At 40.2% G+C, this 20,096-nt stretch overlaps 1 protein-coding gene across 7 annotated transcripts in view; it reads right to left on the bottom strand.

The window, feature by feature from the left end:
- Positions 1-1,264: 1,264 nt before the first annotated feature.
- Positions 1,265-20,096, bottom strand: part of ZNF608 (zinc finger protein 608) — a 101,414-nt gene continuing 82,582 nt past the window's right edge. For 3 of the 7 annotated variants that reach the window (XM_048930608.1, XM_048930607.1, XM_048930614.1), the window contains 4 exons: positions 19,337-19,509; positions 18,265-18,418; positions 16,959-17,018; positions 1,265-16,004 (listed from right to left, as the gene is read on the bottom strand). In XM_048930608.1, coding sequence (XP_048786565.1) covers positions 15,868-16,004; positions 16,959-17,018; positions 18,265-18,418; positions 19,337-19,509 — 524 coding nt within the window. In that variant the 3' untranslated portion in view covers positions 1,265-15,867. Of the gene's footprint in view, positions 16,005-16,932; positions 17,019-18,264; positions 18,419-19,336; positions 19,510-20,096 lie in introns of those variants that run through there. The other 4 variants (XM_048930609.1, XM_048930613.1, XM_048930610.1 and 1 more) reach the window with 4 other exon arrangements.

Raw genomic sequence — 20,096 nt, 5'->3', positions numbered from 1 at the left:
AGAAAAACAGTACCAGGATGGGGATTTGGTGATGCCAAGGCACCAAAAAACTGTTACCTGCTACCCCTCAGCCAAGAGTCCATTATTTCTTGACAAGATAGCATTCTTTAGGTAAACTTTGCTCATTATGCGCTCACTGTAACACCAAAACATGCCTCCATCCCAAAAGTTACTCACCTTTAACGTGCAACCACCCTCTCACTGAGCATGCATTCTGATTTTTTAGCCCATAATTTTAAAAGTCAGGAGAGAGAATTTTACATTAAGCAGAACAGAGTTATGTAATGAGGTCCTCCGGCAGAATAAGAAATAAAATGGCTTAAGGGAGAGGGAATATTAGGGAAGACACTATTGTAGACAAGTTAGATGTGGGTTGCTTCTTGGGATCAGTTGATGGGCTGAAACTCTTTTCTCTCAAGTAGGGAATCCTGTTGTGTAATGCTCACACACTTGGCTATGCTGAGAATTCCTCTGGGAAATTTAGTAATCTCTAAAGAGCTTAATTTATAATTTAGTGTACTTGTGGCCTGGCTGCATCACTCTTAGTTTTTTGCAACTGCTTTGCACTGTTTTTGGTTAACCTTGCCACCTGAGACACTTCGTAGGCAGTGAATTACTTCTTGGCAATCTAAAAGAACCTGTAATTTCTTAATAATACGCTGCCTATTCTATAAACTAGCTGTGTGAATTCTAGTTAGGCACGGCCAAAATTCCCTCATGGGTTTAGCTGTGTGAATTCTGATTGAATGCTGCTATAGCAATAAAAAAGTCATTAGCTCACTGAATGCGAACTAGATGAACTGGGCAGTGCACTACTAGTGAGTCTATAATTATGATAGTTTGAATCCTGAACACTACTGGATTTACAGTGCCAAATCAGATGTTACTCAGGCATTGCCTGTTAGTATGACACAGGCCTGTATGAAATCACATTACAGTTCACAGTACTAGATTAAAATGTTGAAGTGCTCATGACTTCTCTTTCCTGCTGTATGCAAACACAAAATGCTCTTCTGGATTTGGCTTCTGTGTAGAGTTTCTGGCAGGAGAAATTCTGCCTTAGTTTGTCTTGACAGTCTTCCAGGGGACAAAATGGAAAACCAGCTCACACAAACAATATTGTTTAGTGGGCTTTCCAAAAGGCTTTTGACAGAGATTTTCACCATGTTGTGATTTAACCCCAACAGGGAGCTAAGTAACACAACTCTCCCTATGCGGAATGAGGGAGAAAAATCAAAAAGGTAAAAGTGCAAGACCTCATAGGTTGACATAAAGACAGTTTACTAGGTAAAGCAAAAGCAATGTGCACAAGCAAAGCAAAATAAGGAATTCATTCACTGCTTCCCATTGGCAGGCAGATGTTCAGCCACTTCCAGGAAAGCAGGGCTCATTACATGTAATGGTTTCTTGGGAATACAAACTCCATTATTCCCAACATCCCACCCTCCCTCTTTATTTACTCAGTATTTTATTGATGAGCATGACACTACATGGTATGGAATATCCCTTTGATCAATTGGGGTGTTCCCTCTCAGCTTCTTGTGTACCTCCAGCTCCTCACTGGCAGGGTGGTGTGAGAAGCTGAAAAGTCCTTGGCTCTGTGTAAGTACTGCTTTGCAACAACTAAAATATTGTTGATTTATCCCCACTATTTTTGAAAACAAAAAAACAAGCAAAAAAGCATAAAATCAGTCTTTAAAAAAAAAAAAAAAAAAAAGACTCAATTTCAGACAAAACTATGACAATATCCACCCCTTATTCCATATCACTCACGTCATGCTCATGTCCTACACTTTCCAATACATTCTCATTAGTTACAACCTTTCAGTTGATACACAGATATATCACATCCATAAAATGTCCACTGAGTTCTTTTAGTCCACGACTTAGCTTCTGTCTGTTTCGGTGGATGCTCAGGACAGCAGAAGCAGTGTGTTGCATGGAGTTACTGGGTGCCAAAGACAATTCATGTTGAGTCACTGCTGTACTTGCACTGCTCCTTGTGAGGTTCATCTTCCATTGATTCAAGTGGTTCCTGCTATAGAATGTCCTTATAACGTGTAACTTAAATAAAGAGTTACAACAATTTAAAGACTTATTATTACTATTACAATCTCCACTCCTTGACTATTCAAATCAAGCCAAAGCATTTAACATTGCAAAGAACTTCTCTCCTTGTCCCTTCCAGTTTGGGAGTGTCCATTGACTACAATCCTTTCAAAGTGTACCTACTCCGGCATGGCTTCATCCGTTGGCCATAGAACCTTCAGATACCTACTGTATAATGTTCTTATCCACTCAGACAAATGGTTCAAAGTATTCTGGTATGACCATATCCACAGACATGAACACTACAAGGTGCACCTGCTGTACCATAGCCACAGACACACTGAGATGTACATGTTTCCATGTGGACTCATCCACGGGCCACAGTTCTTCTGACTCAAGCCATACTGGAATCCTAGCCTGTCCAATACAGCAGCACAGGAAAAGCAGTGATACCCCATCCACTTGACAGCCCAGGCACATACTATTACCAAATGTTCCCAGGCACAGCAAAGCAAGATGCTAAGGGAGTACAGCAAATGGCAGAAGCAAAAGCAGTCACTAACAAGCACTGAACTCTAGCATACAATAAGGCAAGCAAGCCCCACGACAAGCACAGGAACCTGCCAATTAGCAGCTAAACAGCTATAACATCTCTACACTCCAACTAAAACTGTCATCACCTCAAACCTTTCGTGCCTTATACTGAGTTGGTTTAACCCAGCAGGCAGCTGCTACCCAGCCACTCCCTCACTCACCCCAGGTGGGATGAGGGAGAGAATCAGAAAGGTAAAAGTGCAAGAACTCATGGGTTGAGATAAAGACAGGTTACTAGGTAAAGCAAAAGCCACACAAAGCAAAATAAGGTATTCATTCAATACTTCCCATCAACAGGCAGAAATTCCAGGAAAGCACGGCTCATCACACATAGTGGTTTCTTGGGAAAGCAAATGCTTCACTTTGAGCACCTCTCCCATGATAGTGTATGAGACATCCCATCATCCAGTCTAGGTCAGCTGTCCTTGATGTATCCCCTCCCTTCTCCTTGTGCATCCCCAGCTCCTGGCTGGCAGGGCAGCACCAGATGCAGAAAAGACCTTGGCTCTGTGCTACTACTGCTCTCCAATAACAGAAGTATTGTTGAGTTTGCAACACCACTTTTCACACAAATCCAAAATGCAGCATCACATGATCCTTCACAAAGGAAATTAATTCTGAAACCACTACACTATGTTTTTTAAGGAAATTCACCAGAATAAATGCACAAATAGAGATGTAACTGCCTAAAACTCAGGAGGTAAAGGATGGAAATAAATGGGGAGTTCTCACCATGGAAAGATGGATATTTGCCTCTACAATAGTAAATGACATTCAGAGAATGTTCAAGAAGGTGATAAGGATGATTTAAAGACTCCATACAGAGGAGAAAAGGAAAACAGGGAAAACAAAACAAAACAAAGCAAAACAAAACAAAAAAAAAAACCCCACAACAATTAGTTTGGCTGTCAGTGTGAAAAAAAGAGCACTTACGAGAAAACACATTTAAGTCTAAAGATCACAAGAGACACAGAGGGAAGGTGATTAGAGAAATTGTATGCTGTGATTTTCAGTTCAAGAGTCCAATGTTTGTCAAATAAAGGTAACAGGCATCGCAGTCAGCAGGTCTCAATGCAATGTGCAGTGCACATGGAAAATCCATGGCAAGGAACACTGTAAATTCAGGAAGTTCATATTGCATCCAACAGGAGAATGAACTCGCACTCTGAATTCAAAGTTTGTACATAATTATGTAGAAAAAATTAAAGAGGGTGAGAAAACTGTCAGAAGGTGGGAGAATACTGGCATAGATGGGTTTCTTCTCGCTCTTTCCCATGTATTTGCTTGTGGCCACCTCAAGCCAACCAGGAGATGGTTTGTCTAATGCTCTCTGGTTTTCACTTTGACTTCTTTTATCTGTCATGCAGCACAGACTGCCAAGCAAACAGGTCCCCAGCACTCAGTGGACATGGTGCCACTCATCCTGGGCCACTGGCCTCCCAGAGCCTTAGTCAGCAGAATGGCTCCCAGCTGTCCTGCAGGCTACTGCACTTTATAGTTTTGCATCTTACTGCTAGGGTGACATCTCAGCAGACCTGAGGCAGCAGGAGAGGGAGAAAACAACAATGCCTGAACATTTCTGGTGCAAATGCAGCTGCATTTTCAAAAGCATTTTCAAGATCATTCAAGCACAGTTGCCAGATGCCTAACTACCTAACTACCCTGGATTGCACTGTGATAGTACTTATGGAAATCCATAAAATCCTACATCTACACATTTTTTGGTGCTCAAATCCCCCCAGTGCACTGACCTTACGTTCTCTAAATGTAAAAATAATTTGCCTAGTTGGACTCCTACTTGACCTCAGTTGGTTTGAGGTGCACTCTGTCTGCACAGTGACAGGGCAAATGAAGACATATTAATCTGAAGTGAAAAGCACTTATTGTAGGTGGGAGCATGGTTCTTTGGAGAATGCTTCTGATCCCGAAGTTATGGACAGGCACAGCAATTTTAATACTAATACTATGTTTTAAATAACTATCAATTCCTGGCCTAACAAACTGAATTGCACTGTCCTGCGCCAGCTAAGGGACTGTAAACTGTAATTTTTCATGGTTCTGTGATACAACAATGCTAAATTGTTAAATATTATTAAGCAGGAAACTGCTATTTGGTTTTTGCCCTTAATGCAACAGAAGAGAAAAAAAGGAATAAGAAAAAGGCTGGGACAGGGCTCTGTTTTTAAGCACACCTTTATAAGATTGAGCAGAGCCTGCTGTAAGCTTTGGAATATGGGGTAAAATAATTTGAATGAGAATACTAAGTCCTGACACTGAGCAAAAGATCTTGGAAACACAAGATACAGAGCAGGAGATATCATATCCATTGCGTACATACACTGAAGGTGATCAGATAATGAGACACACGTCTAGTGAACGGTTCCACTTTTTTTCTCTCAGGAAGCTGTTTGTTACAAGACATGGCCATTCCCCTGATTGGCACATCCAGGATTCACTCCAACACCTTCGAAATTTTTTGCTTTGTTTGTGTTCTCCGATGTCAAGAGCTGTTAGCAAGCTCTCTGGCTCTTGATCTGGTGGAGAAGTCTTGTTGTCCAATTAAGCTGCCCCAATAGCTACAGGTTTCAGTTCTGGAAAAGACTGAGTCATGGAGGGGAACATCCCTTTGCCCACCAGCTTTGGAGAAGGCAGTCCATAATGCTCCTGGAGGGAGTCTTTGGCATGCAGCGCCCAGTAGCTGTCTGCCTGCTGGATCACGCCAAGTGAATACTGAGTCTTGAGCAACATAGCAAAGGAGAGCATTGCACCAAAAGCTTGGACCTTTGTTCAGCTTTTGTGGTTGAAACCCTGTTCCATTCTGGATATACTCCTCTTGGCTCTATTTAGCTGAAATTCATACAACCTTCAGTGCATCTAGGATTGGACTATTTCCTCTTTTCTCTCTTCCAAGAGAAGCACTGTTCTACAAAAAGAAGCAGCTTGTTTCTAAAAGTAGGTTAGCAAATAGCTGGAATCATTGGGCAAAAGAAGCACTCTTCATGTACAAAGCAGCTCATTTGCTTGGGTGGTTAAGTAAGAAAATAGGTACGTGCCTACATTTGGAATTTTTGGCCTGCAGTCCTGAACTGAGCCCTTGTTCAATTCTTATCAACTTGTGTTGTAAACAAAAATAACAACAAAAATCACTGCTGCAACTTCACAGTTAGCTAAGCTTAGTAAAGTGAAGCAGGTATCTTCTTAGTATTTCTTAATGCTGCACAGACGTATGCATGAAAGGGAAGAAAGATCCCCAGAAGCTGTGCCAATCTCATTTGAACATTAGGTTATTCACTTTCCCAACTAATCAATAATTGTTATAATTAAAATTGATAGTTGCAAATAACATGACAGAGCACTGCTGCCAGCATACCATTGTGTATTTGGCTTGGGAAGATAGGCAGTAGCGTGGAACACTTATTTTCCAATTTGCTTTTAGCTGTGTGCAAATTGCTTTAGCTGTATCCAGCTGATTTAGACCTTGCCTAGAGGTACACTAGATTAATTGGGAGCCATACATTCATTGCTTACAGAATGGACTCTATAATTGGTTAAATTTGTTAGTGCCAGTTAGAAAATAACTATATAGTTCTGCTTTTTAGTTGTCCTTTCATTACCCTTTCAGGAAAGGGGAAGAACAATTATAACCTTTCAGATGATCAAGACTGCTTTTAAGTTATTATGTAAAACTGCCAGTGTGTCTACAGTCAATATATTATGCAAGCAAACATTAGTGTGAATATGGTATTGTTTTTTTCAGGACTGAAAAGCTCTTCAGCATGCACAAGAGGGATTTTTTTTTTGTCCTTGTTGTGACTGAAATTTAGATAACGAAACCATTATGTTGTGACTACTCACAGTTTTCAAAAATAAACCTTCCTTCTTTTGCTATGTCTGAACTAGCTTATTATAAAAGAGCAGAAATATTCGCTGCTGTTTGTTGGCACCCAGAAGCATTAAAAATAATGCCCATAACTTTTCTTAAATCCAGACTGTCCTGTGCCTTGTGTCATGGTAATAAAGCCACGTTAAACCTACAGCTAAACATATAAATACCTCTGTAACAGAATAATTTGAGACTATTCATTCTTGTGACTACTGGCAGATCTAGAAGTCAAGAGTTGCTACGTAGGCTTATGTCAGTTTCCCACGTTATTCATGGCTTTACACTTCTAAGAAAACAAATGAAATACAGCCACTTCTCTTTACTACAGCTGTGGTCTCTGGAGACATTCTGCACTGTGCTTGTGGTGCAGAGCACGATGCAGTTGCACATATAGGGCCTTACAGAAGCCCCAGTCACCCCACTGCTGTGAGGGGAATAGATGTGGTTACACTCACATCTGCCTTTAGGCTGTTTGCCTTTTTCACTGTTTAGGACATACACAAGAGGAGAGCCTGACACAACTCTCATTTACAGTTCCTGTGATTAAACTATACGTAGCCCTTCCCTTGCACATAACGTTTGAGTCTGTTGCAATTAAACTACAGACAGATGCTTCAAAGACCTATAATTTCATAAGAACTTGTAAATAGCCATAGGAGAGACAGCCTACTAGTGACTTCAAATAGGAAAATACTAAGAAGTTCACTAATTATTGAACGTATGAAATTCCAAATAGGCCAGAAAGCCATTAAAAACTTGTCTTTACTAGCTGCACTTGTCCCAGAATAACTTGTCCTGCAAGACTCTTTTCCTTGGTGATTAGCTAGCAACTTACTCCTGATGGTGTTAGAACAGAGAGATTCAAGAACAGCATCCAACCTTGAAGCTATCACTAGGGACTAAGGGAGAGTAAATATAACCACAGTCTAGAAAGGGGTGTGGGTGTGTGAAAGGGCAAGTGGCAAAGTGGTCCTGCACTGCTCTGATAAATCCCTCCCACTCCCCCCCCTCCAGAACCAATTCCATACGCTTGCGTTACACTGATCCATCATCCACTGCAATGTGCTTGCTGTCATCCACACAGCAAAGTGTTTCATCCTGTGGCCTTTGTCCTGCCACTGGGCACCACTGGAAAGAGCCTGGTTCTGTCAAATACCGGGATAGGTAATATGAGAGTGTGATACAAATTTTGAAAACATATGAAAAGCTGTCCTGAAGATTTCAGCTGGGATCTCCCTTATCTATGTTGCATGCTGTTTGAAAATGCAGCAGCCAAAATAAAAGATCTAGTAAGAACAAAAGTATGGTTTCCCACTGAGAAAAATACTCAAGATGGATTCTTACAATGTGTACCAGCCAGTTAATGAGAGAAGATATAGGCCCTTCTTACTGATGGCTAGTAATCTAATACTGCCATTTCATGTGCCCCAAAAGAATATGAGAATTGATCTACTTAACAAGAAAACAGAGAACCAAAGCTTTCAATTTACTGCCACAACTGGGAGTGCAAATGCAGAAATACACCTCTGATTTGACGGATAGTCTCCTAGCTGACAATATTCTACTCTGCAATTATGTTCCCTTTCTCTGTAGAACAGTAACTCCTGTCTTCACGTGGCAGACGAAGAGACCTGTCCTTGGTGTATAGCAGTTCAAAAATAAGAGAAATCACATTCTCTTGGAAATAGGGGAATTGCATATTTATTAGAGATGTGACAAGCATAGTGTCTTCTATAGACTAAGTTGTCATGGCCATGCTTGAGCTTGCAGGCTACTTCATGCTTTATGCTGCTTCATCTTCTGTAAGTTGTTTGGACTCAGTAAGTTCCACCACTTGTGGCATAACAAACACTGTGTCTCTTGCTGCTGCAGACCCGTGATTCTGAAGAAATCAAATTGTACTGAGATGACAACTCATGAGCCAGCAGCAGCTTGTAAGCATACAGCAGCTGCCTGAGCATTCAGGACAGTCCAACTGGATCTGAAGACGTACGTTCTATGTTAGCTGTGGGAAGCCATCTGTCCAGCACCAGAGCTTTATGCACTAGAGCACTGCAATTCACGGTATCAGTGTTTTCTAACTACACCCTAGGTTGGTTAGTGACTTATGTAGTGCCACTGTTCTTTATTCTGCTTGGGTGATCTTGCTGGACCTGTGACTCTCCAAATCCTCCTGTTTCAGTAGAGTTTAACACTGGAATCTGTAGGGCAGATTCAGCAGTTTTTGGCTTGGTGACTTCTGTGTCAAAGTGTCCTGTCCTGCCTAACCACCAGGACAAGCCTTTAATAGTTCCCTTCCCTCTCTGTATGTAACTCAAATGATCTACTTAGGTTTGGTATCGGCAGTGCTGCAGGGGTTCTGTGAGCAGGGCCCAGCACTGTCCCATGTCAGATCAGAGACATCTTCAACTGCTCCAGAAAAGACCCAGTGTTGCCAGAGCTGGGCCATGAGCAGTGCTGATTGCACTCTTGAACAGCAGGTTTAGGAAAGGAAAAATTGTCACTCGACAGCAGCTGGGAGAGAACAGCGAGCTGTGTGAGAGAAGCAGCTCTGTGTGCCCTGAGGATGGGGCAGGAGGATGAGAGATGCTCCAGACACTGAGCAGCAGCTTTCTGCAGCCCATGGGCACTGCATGGAGTGCATCTCCACATGTGGACATGGAGGAGCCCCTGATGCAGCTGTGGATGTGGCCTGGAGGAGGTACAGCTGTGGGTACCACACAGAAGCAGCCCTGGGCTGGAGCTGCAGCCCAGGCAGAGCAGCCCATGGGGCAGCACGAGGGCTGGGGGAGCAGTGCCTGAAGAGTGGCACGGTGCAGAAGTAGTGCTTGGAGAGCTGCTGCCTGGGGGGCTTATGCAGGATCAGATTGGGAAGGATGGCATCAATGGGAGGGACCCACGTGCAGCAGGGGCGGAGAGTGACCGTGGAGAGGTGCAGGGATAGAGTGTTATCGGCTGACCACAGCAGCCACTGTCCACTGTTCCTCTGTGGCATTTGTGGGGAGATGAACAAAGAATATGGATGGGAAGATGGTGGTTCAGTTTGTTTGCTTTTAGTTCTCATTGCTCTGGTCTGTTATTAGTTGGCAACAAATTGCTTCAGTGTCTTACGCTACACTTCTTTTGCCCATGACAGCAATTGGGGAACAATCTCCCTGTCCTTCTCCTTCAGCCTTTTTTACTATTTTCTCCCCCTGCTCTTTGAGGAAAGGGAATGAGAAAATGTTATGTTGGTGCTGAACTACTCATCAACATTAAATTACAATACATAAAATGTAAAATGGCCATCTGACATCAGTAAGTCACAAGACATCTACAGAGGCTGAGGATTTTGGCAAACTCTCTATTAGAGGAAACCAGTTCATTTGAAAGTAGGAAGATCATTAAGGGGCTCAGCAGATACTTGAGGCAAAGCCTGGTATTAAATTGTTACATCCCAAATCAAGGCATGGAAAACATATTGTGTCACTGACATTTTAATGACCTTTCTGTCTGGAGCTCTGCTTAAAAGACCAGCAGCTTGATGGGGCTTATCACTGCAAACACTTAAAACTGACCTGGAGACAGAGGTAGGGAAAGGTGAGGAGAAAAGGAATTACAAAAGCCTTGCTCTGGCATGCAGAAGCAATGGAAAAGCAGAACTGTCAGGCCATCCCTACAGTCCATCTAGTCCTTGATCTGCTTCCTTCTGCTGTCACCAAGGAAACACAGATACTCAAAGGAATAAGGTAGGCAGATGTCTGAAGGCCAGCACAGCAGAATGAAGACTTATCAAGTAGAAACCGGTTCTGTTCAAGAAAATTACTCAGACTCAGCACGCATATTAAAGGCCAGTTCTTTTTAAAACTAAGTGCAAATCCTGTCCCTTTCAGTCATTCATGAGGCATGGGGGAGAGGAAAATCTTCCCTTCCTCCCTCAAGTTATTTCTAGTGTCACGTGGACAAAAGTTTTATAAATGCAAACTGCAGCAAGTACTACCTAGGAGGTTCTCTGATCAGAAAACTCTGGGGCTATTTATCTTTATTTATTTATTTCCACTGTTTTGGCTTGCACTGGGCTAATTAAGAAAATATTAACAAGGGTTCGACTGAAGCACATCTCCTGCATACTCTTCTATTAGAAATAGTTCCAAAACAAGTCTTGCAGCAGCAAACTGCAGGTCCTTGGTTCACCACATTCAGGTTGGGGCAGGGGCTCCTTGGGACTGTCTTGGTCCCATCCATCCTCTCCAGCCAAGGACTGCAACCATTTACTCTATCTGTCAACATGCATACCTTGAAATTTGTGTTCAGGGTTTAAAAAGGCTTTCAGAGAATTGTTGCTTCCTCAGTTCTTTTTTCATCAGGCGCTACTATACTACTCAGTTTCACAAAGCAACCCTGAAGCATTATGCTGAAAACTACAAACAAGCACAGTTCTACATCAGCAAATTCAAATGATGGAAATCACATAACTAACACACACCATTATATCACCTCAAAATATTTCACAAAGCTGCTGAAAACACCATGTAGCTACTGAAACAGAACTAGTTATCACCTTAATCTATAGCAGTTCATCTGTCTATAATAACATCTGCTTTCAAAGTTCCCAGAGCACTTCTTTACGACGTTACAGTGGATAACAACTTTTCTACATGATAAATATTGTCAGTGGCAAGTAATAATTACCTGTGCAAAATCCTTGAGTTTGCTCATTTATCAGCCTAGATAAGAATTTTAAGAGTTGAGAACACTATTTAGCTGGTTGCAATTCCTAAGAGTCGCTATAAGGATTTTAATGGTTTCCTACAACCATCAAACTACCTTAAAATGGTTGAGAAGGTGAAAAATAGTGTCTTTGAAAAGCTTTCCCCTCCCTCAGAATAACAGAGTCAACTTCTGAAAGACACTGGATAGGTTAGAAAGGACTTTGTGTGCACTATGGTAAGGCAGAAAATGGTCTCTGGATCAGTAAAGGTGTCCTGAAACTGAGCTGAAAAACATATACAGGTTATTAGACTTCTTTTGTTTTCCAGTTTCCATGAAAAACAGACTTTCTAAATCTCATGCTCTAAAGAAAGCGGTGAAGAACATAAAATGACCTGGGGTTTTTCCATTTAAACTGAAGCAGATAGCTTATGCTGCTTCTGCGAGTCAAATGTGACTTCTCTTGAATGATATACTCATGCATTTCTCAGTAAAAGTAACAAGTAGGACTTGCTCAAAAACAAAACAAAACAAAACAAAAAAACTTAAAGAAAAGGCTAAAACTATGTGAAGTTAGGAAATGCTGATGTAAGTAAAACCATCAAAGAAAATCATAATTCATGGTGATTTTACGGAGCGTTGATATAGAAAGATACGTAAAAGATTAAAACTGAAACAAATGAAGAAAACAGTTTTCCTTCTAAATAAAAGCAAAGCTGGTTCATTAAGCAATGACTGTATACCTCCATTTCTCTCTGATTACACCATCAAATTGCTTCTATGGGCTTGATATTTTTTTCTAGTTCCTGTGTTATTAGATGGTTTCAAAATTCCTTTTAAAACTGTTACGTCTTTTGTTAGTTAATAATGGTCTAAAAATGTCCTTGTTAATAATGGTCTGCTCTAGCTACTCAGGAGAACTTACACTATCATCTATGTTATATTAAAATCATCCATTGCTATTATTCAGAAGGAGCTATAAATAAGACCTGTTCTATATGACGGTGAAACAAGACTATCCACAACACTTCAGGCTGAAGAGAAATAGGATGCATTAACACAGCATAAGATATATTTAAAAACAGCTCAGAAAGGGAGGTTGATAAAAGGAAAGAGGCAGAGAAGTAATCAAGGGTTGAGATCATAAATCTCAATATCTCATAAATACATACAGGAAGACTGAGTTTTGATGGTATTGAATGGACGAAAGCTTGAGAGCTTGTTAAGTGGTCAAGCAGAGAGAAGAGTAGGAGAGAGGTGTGAAAGAGCAAGAGAGCTCTTACACGGCAAACCATTATTTAGTGAGATATTCTGAGGCAGAATGATGAGGACAGTACATTTGTTAGCTGTGATCAATCAGTGGCAAGATTGTGATGCCACTAGGAAATAAGCACTAGATTTCTTGCATGATTCTTTCACCCTCCCTGATAACAGCCAGGCTGAGGAACTGCAGAAATGCACTTCTGAAGCTCTTTTTTATGCCAGTTTTTGTACTATCAGCAGTACATGGTACATTCTAGTACGGATTCATGTGTTCTCTCATCTCACACCTACTGAAGGCACATGCACTGCCAGCATTTGTTGGAGACTTATGACCCAGTGATTACATCCACGCAACACACCCTTCAGAAGCAAGGGATGCAGGAAACAGCACAGAATTAGTTCTGTAAGTTCTTAAGTGTTCCCCAAGGCCACATACAAAACTGGAAAAATGTTTCTCTTGAGCCCCATTTTCAATAGTTTAGCTAGGACAGCCATCCAATTGTCTTTTAGATCTCCATCCTATTTCAGCCTCCAGAATTGCAAGACTGATCAAAAGCAACAACAAAACAAAACAACCTACCGCCTCTCGATTCACATCTGTTTTTTCCCAGTGCAAGCATCACAGGCAATAGCTCCCTGGCTGGGCTTTGTGGGTTGGTGTGGTGGGCTCCCACTGACGAGACGTTTCATTCCTCTAGCTGCATGGCATGGACAGATTAGAAACTCAGAGAAGTAAGTGTAATAACAAAGCCCTAGTTCACCTCTAAGAGATGTCTGGCAACATTTTGATGAAAGACAGAGTAGGTTCATTGATAGTAGGTGCTATAAGAGCAGAGCAGTAGGGTTGTTAGTTGCAAGTCACAAGGAATGCAAGCCCTGCCCAAGGTACAAGTAGATCTGTACCACACTGCTTCAGATGCCCTTTGCCAGCTATCAGCTTCTGCAGCCCTTAGTTCCCAGGTTTGTAAACTGCCTTCCTCATATTATTGTTTAATTCTGCTCATCATTTGGGTATACAGGGATTAGATGATTACAGCAGTTGCATGTCAAGTTTGGACACGTAGCTGAACAGCTTTTGGCTTTGAGGAGTACTGAACCAGTTACATAGCTTTTAAGGAAGTGGAAAGCATTAAATCGAAAGGAAAGTTATGAAGATAGAGGGAAAAAATTAACCTTAGTGGAGGAAGACAATAAATGGCAATGACCATAAGCCTCTCTTACAGATTTCAAGGACATAATAAAGCTATAACATTAAATATTATTTTAGCTGCTGCTTACCCTGTGTCAATCAGAGTAATTCATTCCAGTTACCTACAACACAATATTAAGCCACACCAAATCAAAATCACAGATGGTGTGAATTTGTAAGATCTGTTTTGCTGCAGAAGCATTAGCAGTCTAGACAGAAAAGAAATCAATGGCATATCTCAGTACAAAAGCCACCTAGGCTTTTAATATAGAAGTCATAAGGCACTTATTTTTCTGGAGTTCTGTATTCACAATATCCCCATCTCCAAAAAAAGCACCCTTTTCTGCCCATTTCTGATGAAACTAGTTTGTGGTATGTCAGCACTGTGAGCCTTATGAACGTGTTCAGAACAAGATGTAAGTTAGCCACAGACAAATAATGTATATTAAAAATCAACAAGCCTTACTACTAGCCACTAAGTGAACTGATTTTACGCCTACAAAAATAAAACAATTATAGCAATATGAATGGCAGATTCATCATAGCAATATAAAAACTCCAAGTGTGCTTGTCTGCTGAGGACCTTTAATTCATCCATCTGTATTAAGTATTCACAAGGCGGGAGAAATGGAATGGACTTCATAAACAGCTCTAACTTCCATTAATTCACCCTGCCAAAAAAAAACCAAAACAATATTAAACTTTAAAAAATAGTTTCAACAGGTGATACAACTGGGATATGTAGGAAAGGATAGAATTTAAAGCCTCAAAAACCTGACCAGTAAATCTGACTTTTTTTTTCAAGTTACAATTAGTGTCTTCGTAATCCTGTGTACTGTGTTTAGTGCAATATAACAACATAGGCGATATGGCCACAAAATACATTTATTTTGTGGTAATACAGGTACCAATGGTTAAGCACAGCAATGGCCTTTTTCTTTTAAGCTATATGTTCTCCATTTTTGTGCACCTGCTTATTTTTGAGGGCAATACAGATATCACACAAAAATCACCTGTATTTTATAGTAACACAGCTGTGCTAAAAAAGGCAAACCTGTAGTGCCTTTTCAAGTACCACAAATGCCACCTGAGTCTACCATGGGCCTCTTCCAAGCCTTCTGGGGTCAACAGAAAGCGGTCTGCTGCTTGGGTCCCACATTGCCCCTGGGAGAAGACAGCACTGCAGGCCCAGCAAGGAAGGCAGAGAATCGCTGCTGGGCACACTGGTAACTGAGTCCCAGGGAATGCTTCTGAGACACAGACTAGGAGTTGTGTGGCAACTTCAGGCTCTGCTACCTACGCCTACTACACACATTTTTGAAGTGGCCCATAGACACCAAGAAAGTACAAAAACAACTTTTTTTCTTTATTCTGATTGCCAAATTATTTAAGGCAGGTATAAAAATGAAAGCATTCAATATACATTTTACATAAAATAAACTAGATTACAGCATAAAACAAGTAACCAGGCAATGGCATTAAAGTCTCTCTTCTAAAACTGGATAATTGTAAACATTAAAAAAAAGACTGCAGGACTATTCAAGTAATAGAACAATCACAGATGTCTTCTGTTATGCAGGCTATTGGTTATCTGCCATTCAAGATTATCAAAAAAGACATTTCATTATTCACAGATGCTCATTATTTTCCATTTAAAAATTTTACATTATGTACAACACAGTTTTTGTGGTACTAAGATCCCCATGCCTTCCAAAGGTATATTTTTCACAATACACAATTACAATGAAACAGCGAATACAGTAACATTTTACACTGATGCATCTTAATAGAAGCCACCAAATAGACATCTACATTGTACCAAAGTGTCATCACAGTTAGCCTCTCTGAGAGCTTGTGGGAAATATCAGAAGGGTACGCAAGGTTCAGGCACACTGATACATAACATTATTTATTTACAATTTGAAAGGAAAAAAAAAAAAAGGAAACAGAAGAAGAGAAAAGAAACAAACAACCTTTTGTGGTTAACACTTTCTAAACATGACAAATACATTTCTCCTTTTACTAGGTGGTTTGCAACTTAGCAGCAGACCCTGTGTGTGAGCCTGGTTATTGATACAAAAAAAGTAAAGAATATATATATATTTTTATATATATATGTATATATATATACGCATATATATATATAAAAACAGAAGTCTAATTACAGCAACATTTGTTACTCTGTGATAAAATCTGCAATTTACAAAAATGAAATGACTGGTTTTTGCCTGCCATTAAGGCATCTCAAATTAACACCATGGAACTGATGTCTGTAATAAAGCGCTTCCTCATGTGATCCAGTCACATGACAATGTACATCTCCAAACTCATCATTCTCTGAAAAGAGAAAGAAGAACGTTTTAGTATGTGCTGTTCTTTTTTCCTAACATTTTCTGCACCTCGGATAAACTGTGAAATGAAATCTGCACAGCACTCTCAAACCCAAGCAGGAAAGACATCCAAGCCACGTCCTCTTCCTTCCCCTGCCAGGAACATATTAGCAGGTAAAAAGCACTAACATTGAAACCCTAGTGTGCACCAGACCTTTCTGACCTAGCAACCTTTCTTATTCAAATAATTTCAGCTGAGAGCTTTACATGCCCATTTGTGTTCAGAGTCAGCTTTCAGAAAGACAACCATAACCACAGAACTTTATAGTACTAATACTAATAAATCAAACTTTAAGACTTAACAGGGCAGCAACGAGAGAGCCCTGTTTGTGGTGCTTTGTGCTTTGCAGCTGAAATGGGATCATTATTGTACAGAAAAGTCTCTTCCTTCTTGAAAAATAAGGATGACACTTGGAGAGTAAACTTTACTGAAAACCTAGTAAAACCTAGAGGCAAAACTCTCTGATAGTAAAATCAGCCAAACCAGATGAGATAGACTCATAAAGTTTTCCTCATAGGACACAGATGTAACTGAACATGAAGTTTTAATCCCTTTTAATAAACAAATAAATACATACATAAAACTGGATTTTAACTTATAATTTCAGAATCACTTTATCTTAACAATACCAATACTTGTAATTTATGGAAAATCTCAGAAGGCAGACTACTTGTTCCCTGTTCATCAACTACCTTATAATTAAAAGGCAAAACAGGACAAAATGTGACCTCAATGAGAATAAAACTATGATTATCCCAGAGCTCCAGCCTTATTTCCTCCTCACACAAGGAAGTTCAAACCATCAGGTTATAAAATCTATTGTTTGCTTTCTTCTCTCTGTGTTAAGATATATAACTTAAGATTTACTGGCTATTTACCTTCTTTGTGCAGGAAACATACCAGATGCAGATGCCTGCGCAGCCACCTGCTGAGTGGCAACAAGGGCAGCAGAGGTCAATCCTGAGGGAAAGAAGAAATGAAGGAATGTTGATGTACTTCTGGTTTTAATGGGTCTTTGTGAGAAAAAGTAGGAAGTATCGCTAAGGCAAACAAACAGAAAGCACCATTAGGAAATGGTGTGGTGTCAATATTACACCAATGGCAAATGTTTCAGGCAACAGCATTAAGGAAGCCTGGCTAGTATGAGCTATGTGCCTTCCTCTAAGTATACTGAAATGTCCTTAAGAGATATTTTACAAGAAAATACAACATTTCTACTGATTGTATTCCTTTTCAAGTACTGCACTGCATGCTGCTAAATGGTTTGTATGAATTCCTAAACAGTAAGCTCAGTAGAAGTAACAGGTACCAGGAAACAACAAGTACCAAAAGTCACCGTCAATTACAGACACGACATGCCAGCTGCTCAGAATACAATGCTCTCATAATGACTTCCCATTTTATAGTTTTCCTACTGAACAAGCATGATGCATCCCGTAGGCATATGGCATCACTGAATCAAACTGAGACATGTCAAGACTTTTACAAAGGAAAAATAGCTGCTGAGACACCAAGTGAACGTAATGAATTAATGCTGTTTTAGCCAGCAATTGTGATAGCACGTACTTTGCTGCATGGGAGGAAACCTCCTTTTAATTCAACTAGAATCCAGACTCACTGAAAAACGGTCAGAGACTGGGATAAAACCTAGAGAGAATGAGTCATGTGTCACTGTGCTGCTTTTCCCTGATTGCAACTTCATGCGCTGCATCTGACAAAATACAAAGAGTTCTCTTTCAGACACTGGAATTATAACAAGCTCAAACCCTTGTGACTACAATGCCTTGTACATAAAATATCCTCATTATAAAAAGCTTTTGTCTTTGCTATACTTCTTCCGTTGCCTACACAATCCTAATTATATAAAAAGGAGGTTGTTTGTTTCTCAGTGTCTTTCATCCAGTTAACGTCAACTTGCAACAGTAATCAAGACATGCACACAAGTGACACAGCCTAACTGGTACATCTTTAATAATATTCTAAGCAGCAGTCTTGGTAACAAAACCTGGTATCTCTTCAGGCATGAGACTATTCATTTACTTTCAGTCCTAGTTGTGAGTTTCCAAACTTTCTTCTTAAATGTAATGCATTTTTGATTTAACAAGGGGATCTCTATTCAAAATGCCTAATGTAGGCATGACTTGCAATGTCAAAGCAACAACTTGACAAGGCAAATTAATCTCATCAGTCAAAACCTTCTGCTCACCTTGAAATGGGTCATATTGTCCAGGTATAAGCGGGTAACCCATTCCAACATGTGTGTGATGGTGTGTGTGGAGATGTCGCTGGCTAAAAGGTGAATGACGATCTCGTTCCCTTTCTGCTTCCCGTTCACGCTCAGCTGCCGATTTTTCCACGGGCTAGCAATAAAAGGTGGTAGAAAACTGATGTGAGATTAATTAATTATTATTATTATTTTTTTAAAGACGGAAATCTCAACAACAATTACAAAAAAGAAAACACTTGCCAACATTAAATGCCAAGGACCTTCCGCATTCAAATGGTGAAGCTAATAATTCAATGGATTATTGAACTCGATTCTAACATAAAGCTGGTGTATCTGCCCAACAGAAGAATTCAATGAGCGGAGATTCTGGCACAACAAACTGCAGGATGAAGTCACCATGCTGATTTCCATTTCACATACCCATAAGCTTGGCTGACTTGCCAATGCATGAACAACCTACTTAAGCTGGTGAAAAACTGATGTAGAGACTTCTCAGCCCTCTTTAAACACTCTAGGATCAAATCTGTCTGAATAGCTAGAAAGACCTTTTGAAAATAGAATGAAAGCCAGTGACTTGCTCGCAATTAAAACCAGCACCAACTTGTCTGAAAGTCTTAGTGTTTGTGCCAACATTGGAAATCTTCATAGATGAGGACTAATAATCTGCTGTTTGGAAGATATGGCTTCACGGCAAATACAAGCAGGGTATCTTACCAAATCCCACAGCTCAACTTCCCATTTCGTTTTCTGTTTCCAAACAGAAGCTTCCTACCAACTGCAATAAACTGTGCACCAGGAGGTATCTCTGAATCTAGGCTCCACATAAGTCTGTTCATTTAAGTTAGGCAGACTCTGAGAACAAGAACCCTGTTACATGTGTCACTTCTAATTTATGTCACAGAAACATCATGACTTGAAACTGATTTTAAGCAGTAATACAAAGAAGCATTATGTATTCAATACTTGATGCCAGATCGTATGCTTCTTAAAATGGTGTTCTTTAGACATCTCCAAATGCACCACTCCTGAATAACAACAGAGGAAGCCTTACAACAGGAGACTTGCTGCGATACTGGCTGGCATGCTGCTGGAGCAAATCCAGTGCTTTGGACTCAGTGGTTGATTTCGTATTGATGCTTGGGCTGGTACTGACTTTCTCCGCCTCTTCTCTCCCTGACACCTTCCCATAAACTGGGTAATGAAATCCTGGAGAGAGATATGCCCCTGCAGGTAAACGAGAAATACAATATCAGGTTGCTGTTTTCACATTTTGGTTGCACTGATGTAGCAGAAGGGAATGCCAGGGGAGAGGGTAACATCAAGATCAGATCAAGTGGCTATCAGACAGAAGCTTTGCTCTTCTTCTTTTTTTTCTTTTTCTTTTTTTTTTTTTTAATATCTACTTTATCCTGATGGCTGATTATGGAATGGAGATTATAAAGAAGGTTGAGCTGATAGCCATTTCATACATTTATGGGTCCTCTTTAAGTGAAAGAAGTAGTAACTATAATGGTTTTGACTGTAAGTGCTTAGAATATTTTTATAGGCTATAACCTATCCATCAGTCTAACAGCAACAGCAGACAGTCAAGGATTGAGGAAACTCTGGCTGGAAACTGTGACAGTTCAAAAAAGGAACATTTTGTGTCAAATCTGTTTGATCTATAGAACTTTCCCAAGTGGAAGCACTAACAATACAAACGTCACCCACAAAGCTTCTGATTTACTTTAGCTACTATCAGAAATAATAAAATTCAAGCTTCACTACACTTTGAATGTGCAAATCTTAACGAGTGCACAAGGCAAATTTCA

Source organism: Lagopus muta, chromosome Z, assembly GCF_023343835.1.
Source record: "Lagopus muta isolate bLagMut1 chromosome Z, bLagMut1 primary, whole genome shotgun sequence".
Taxonomy (NCBI): domain Eukaryota; kingdom Metazoa; phylum Chordata; class Aves; order Galliformes; family Phasianidae; genus Lagopus; species Lagopus muta.
The sequence above is the reverse complement of the archived record's forward strand: the minus strand, read 5'-3'. Positions and strand labels throughout refer to the sequence as shown.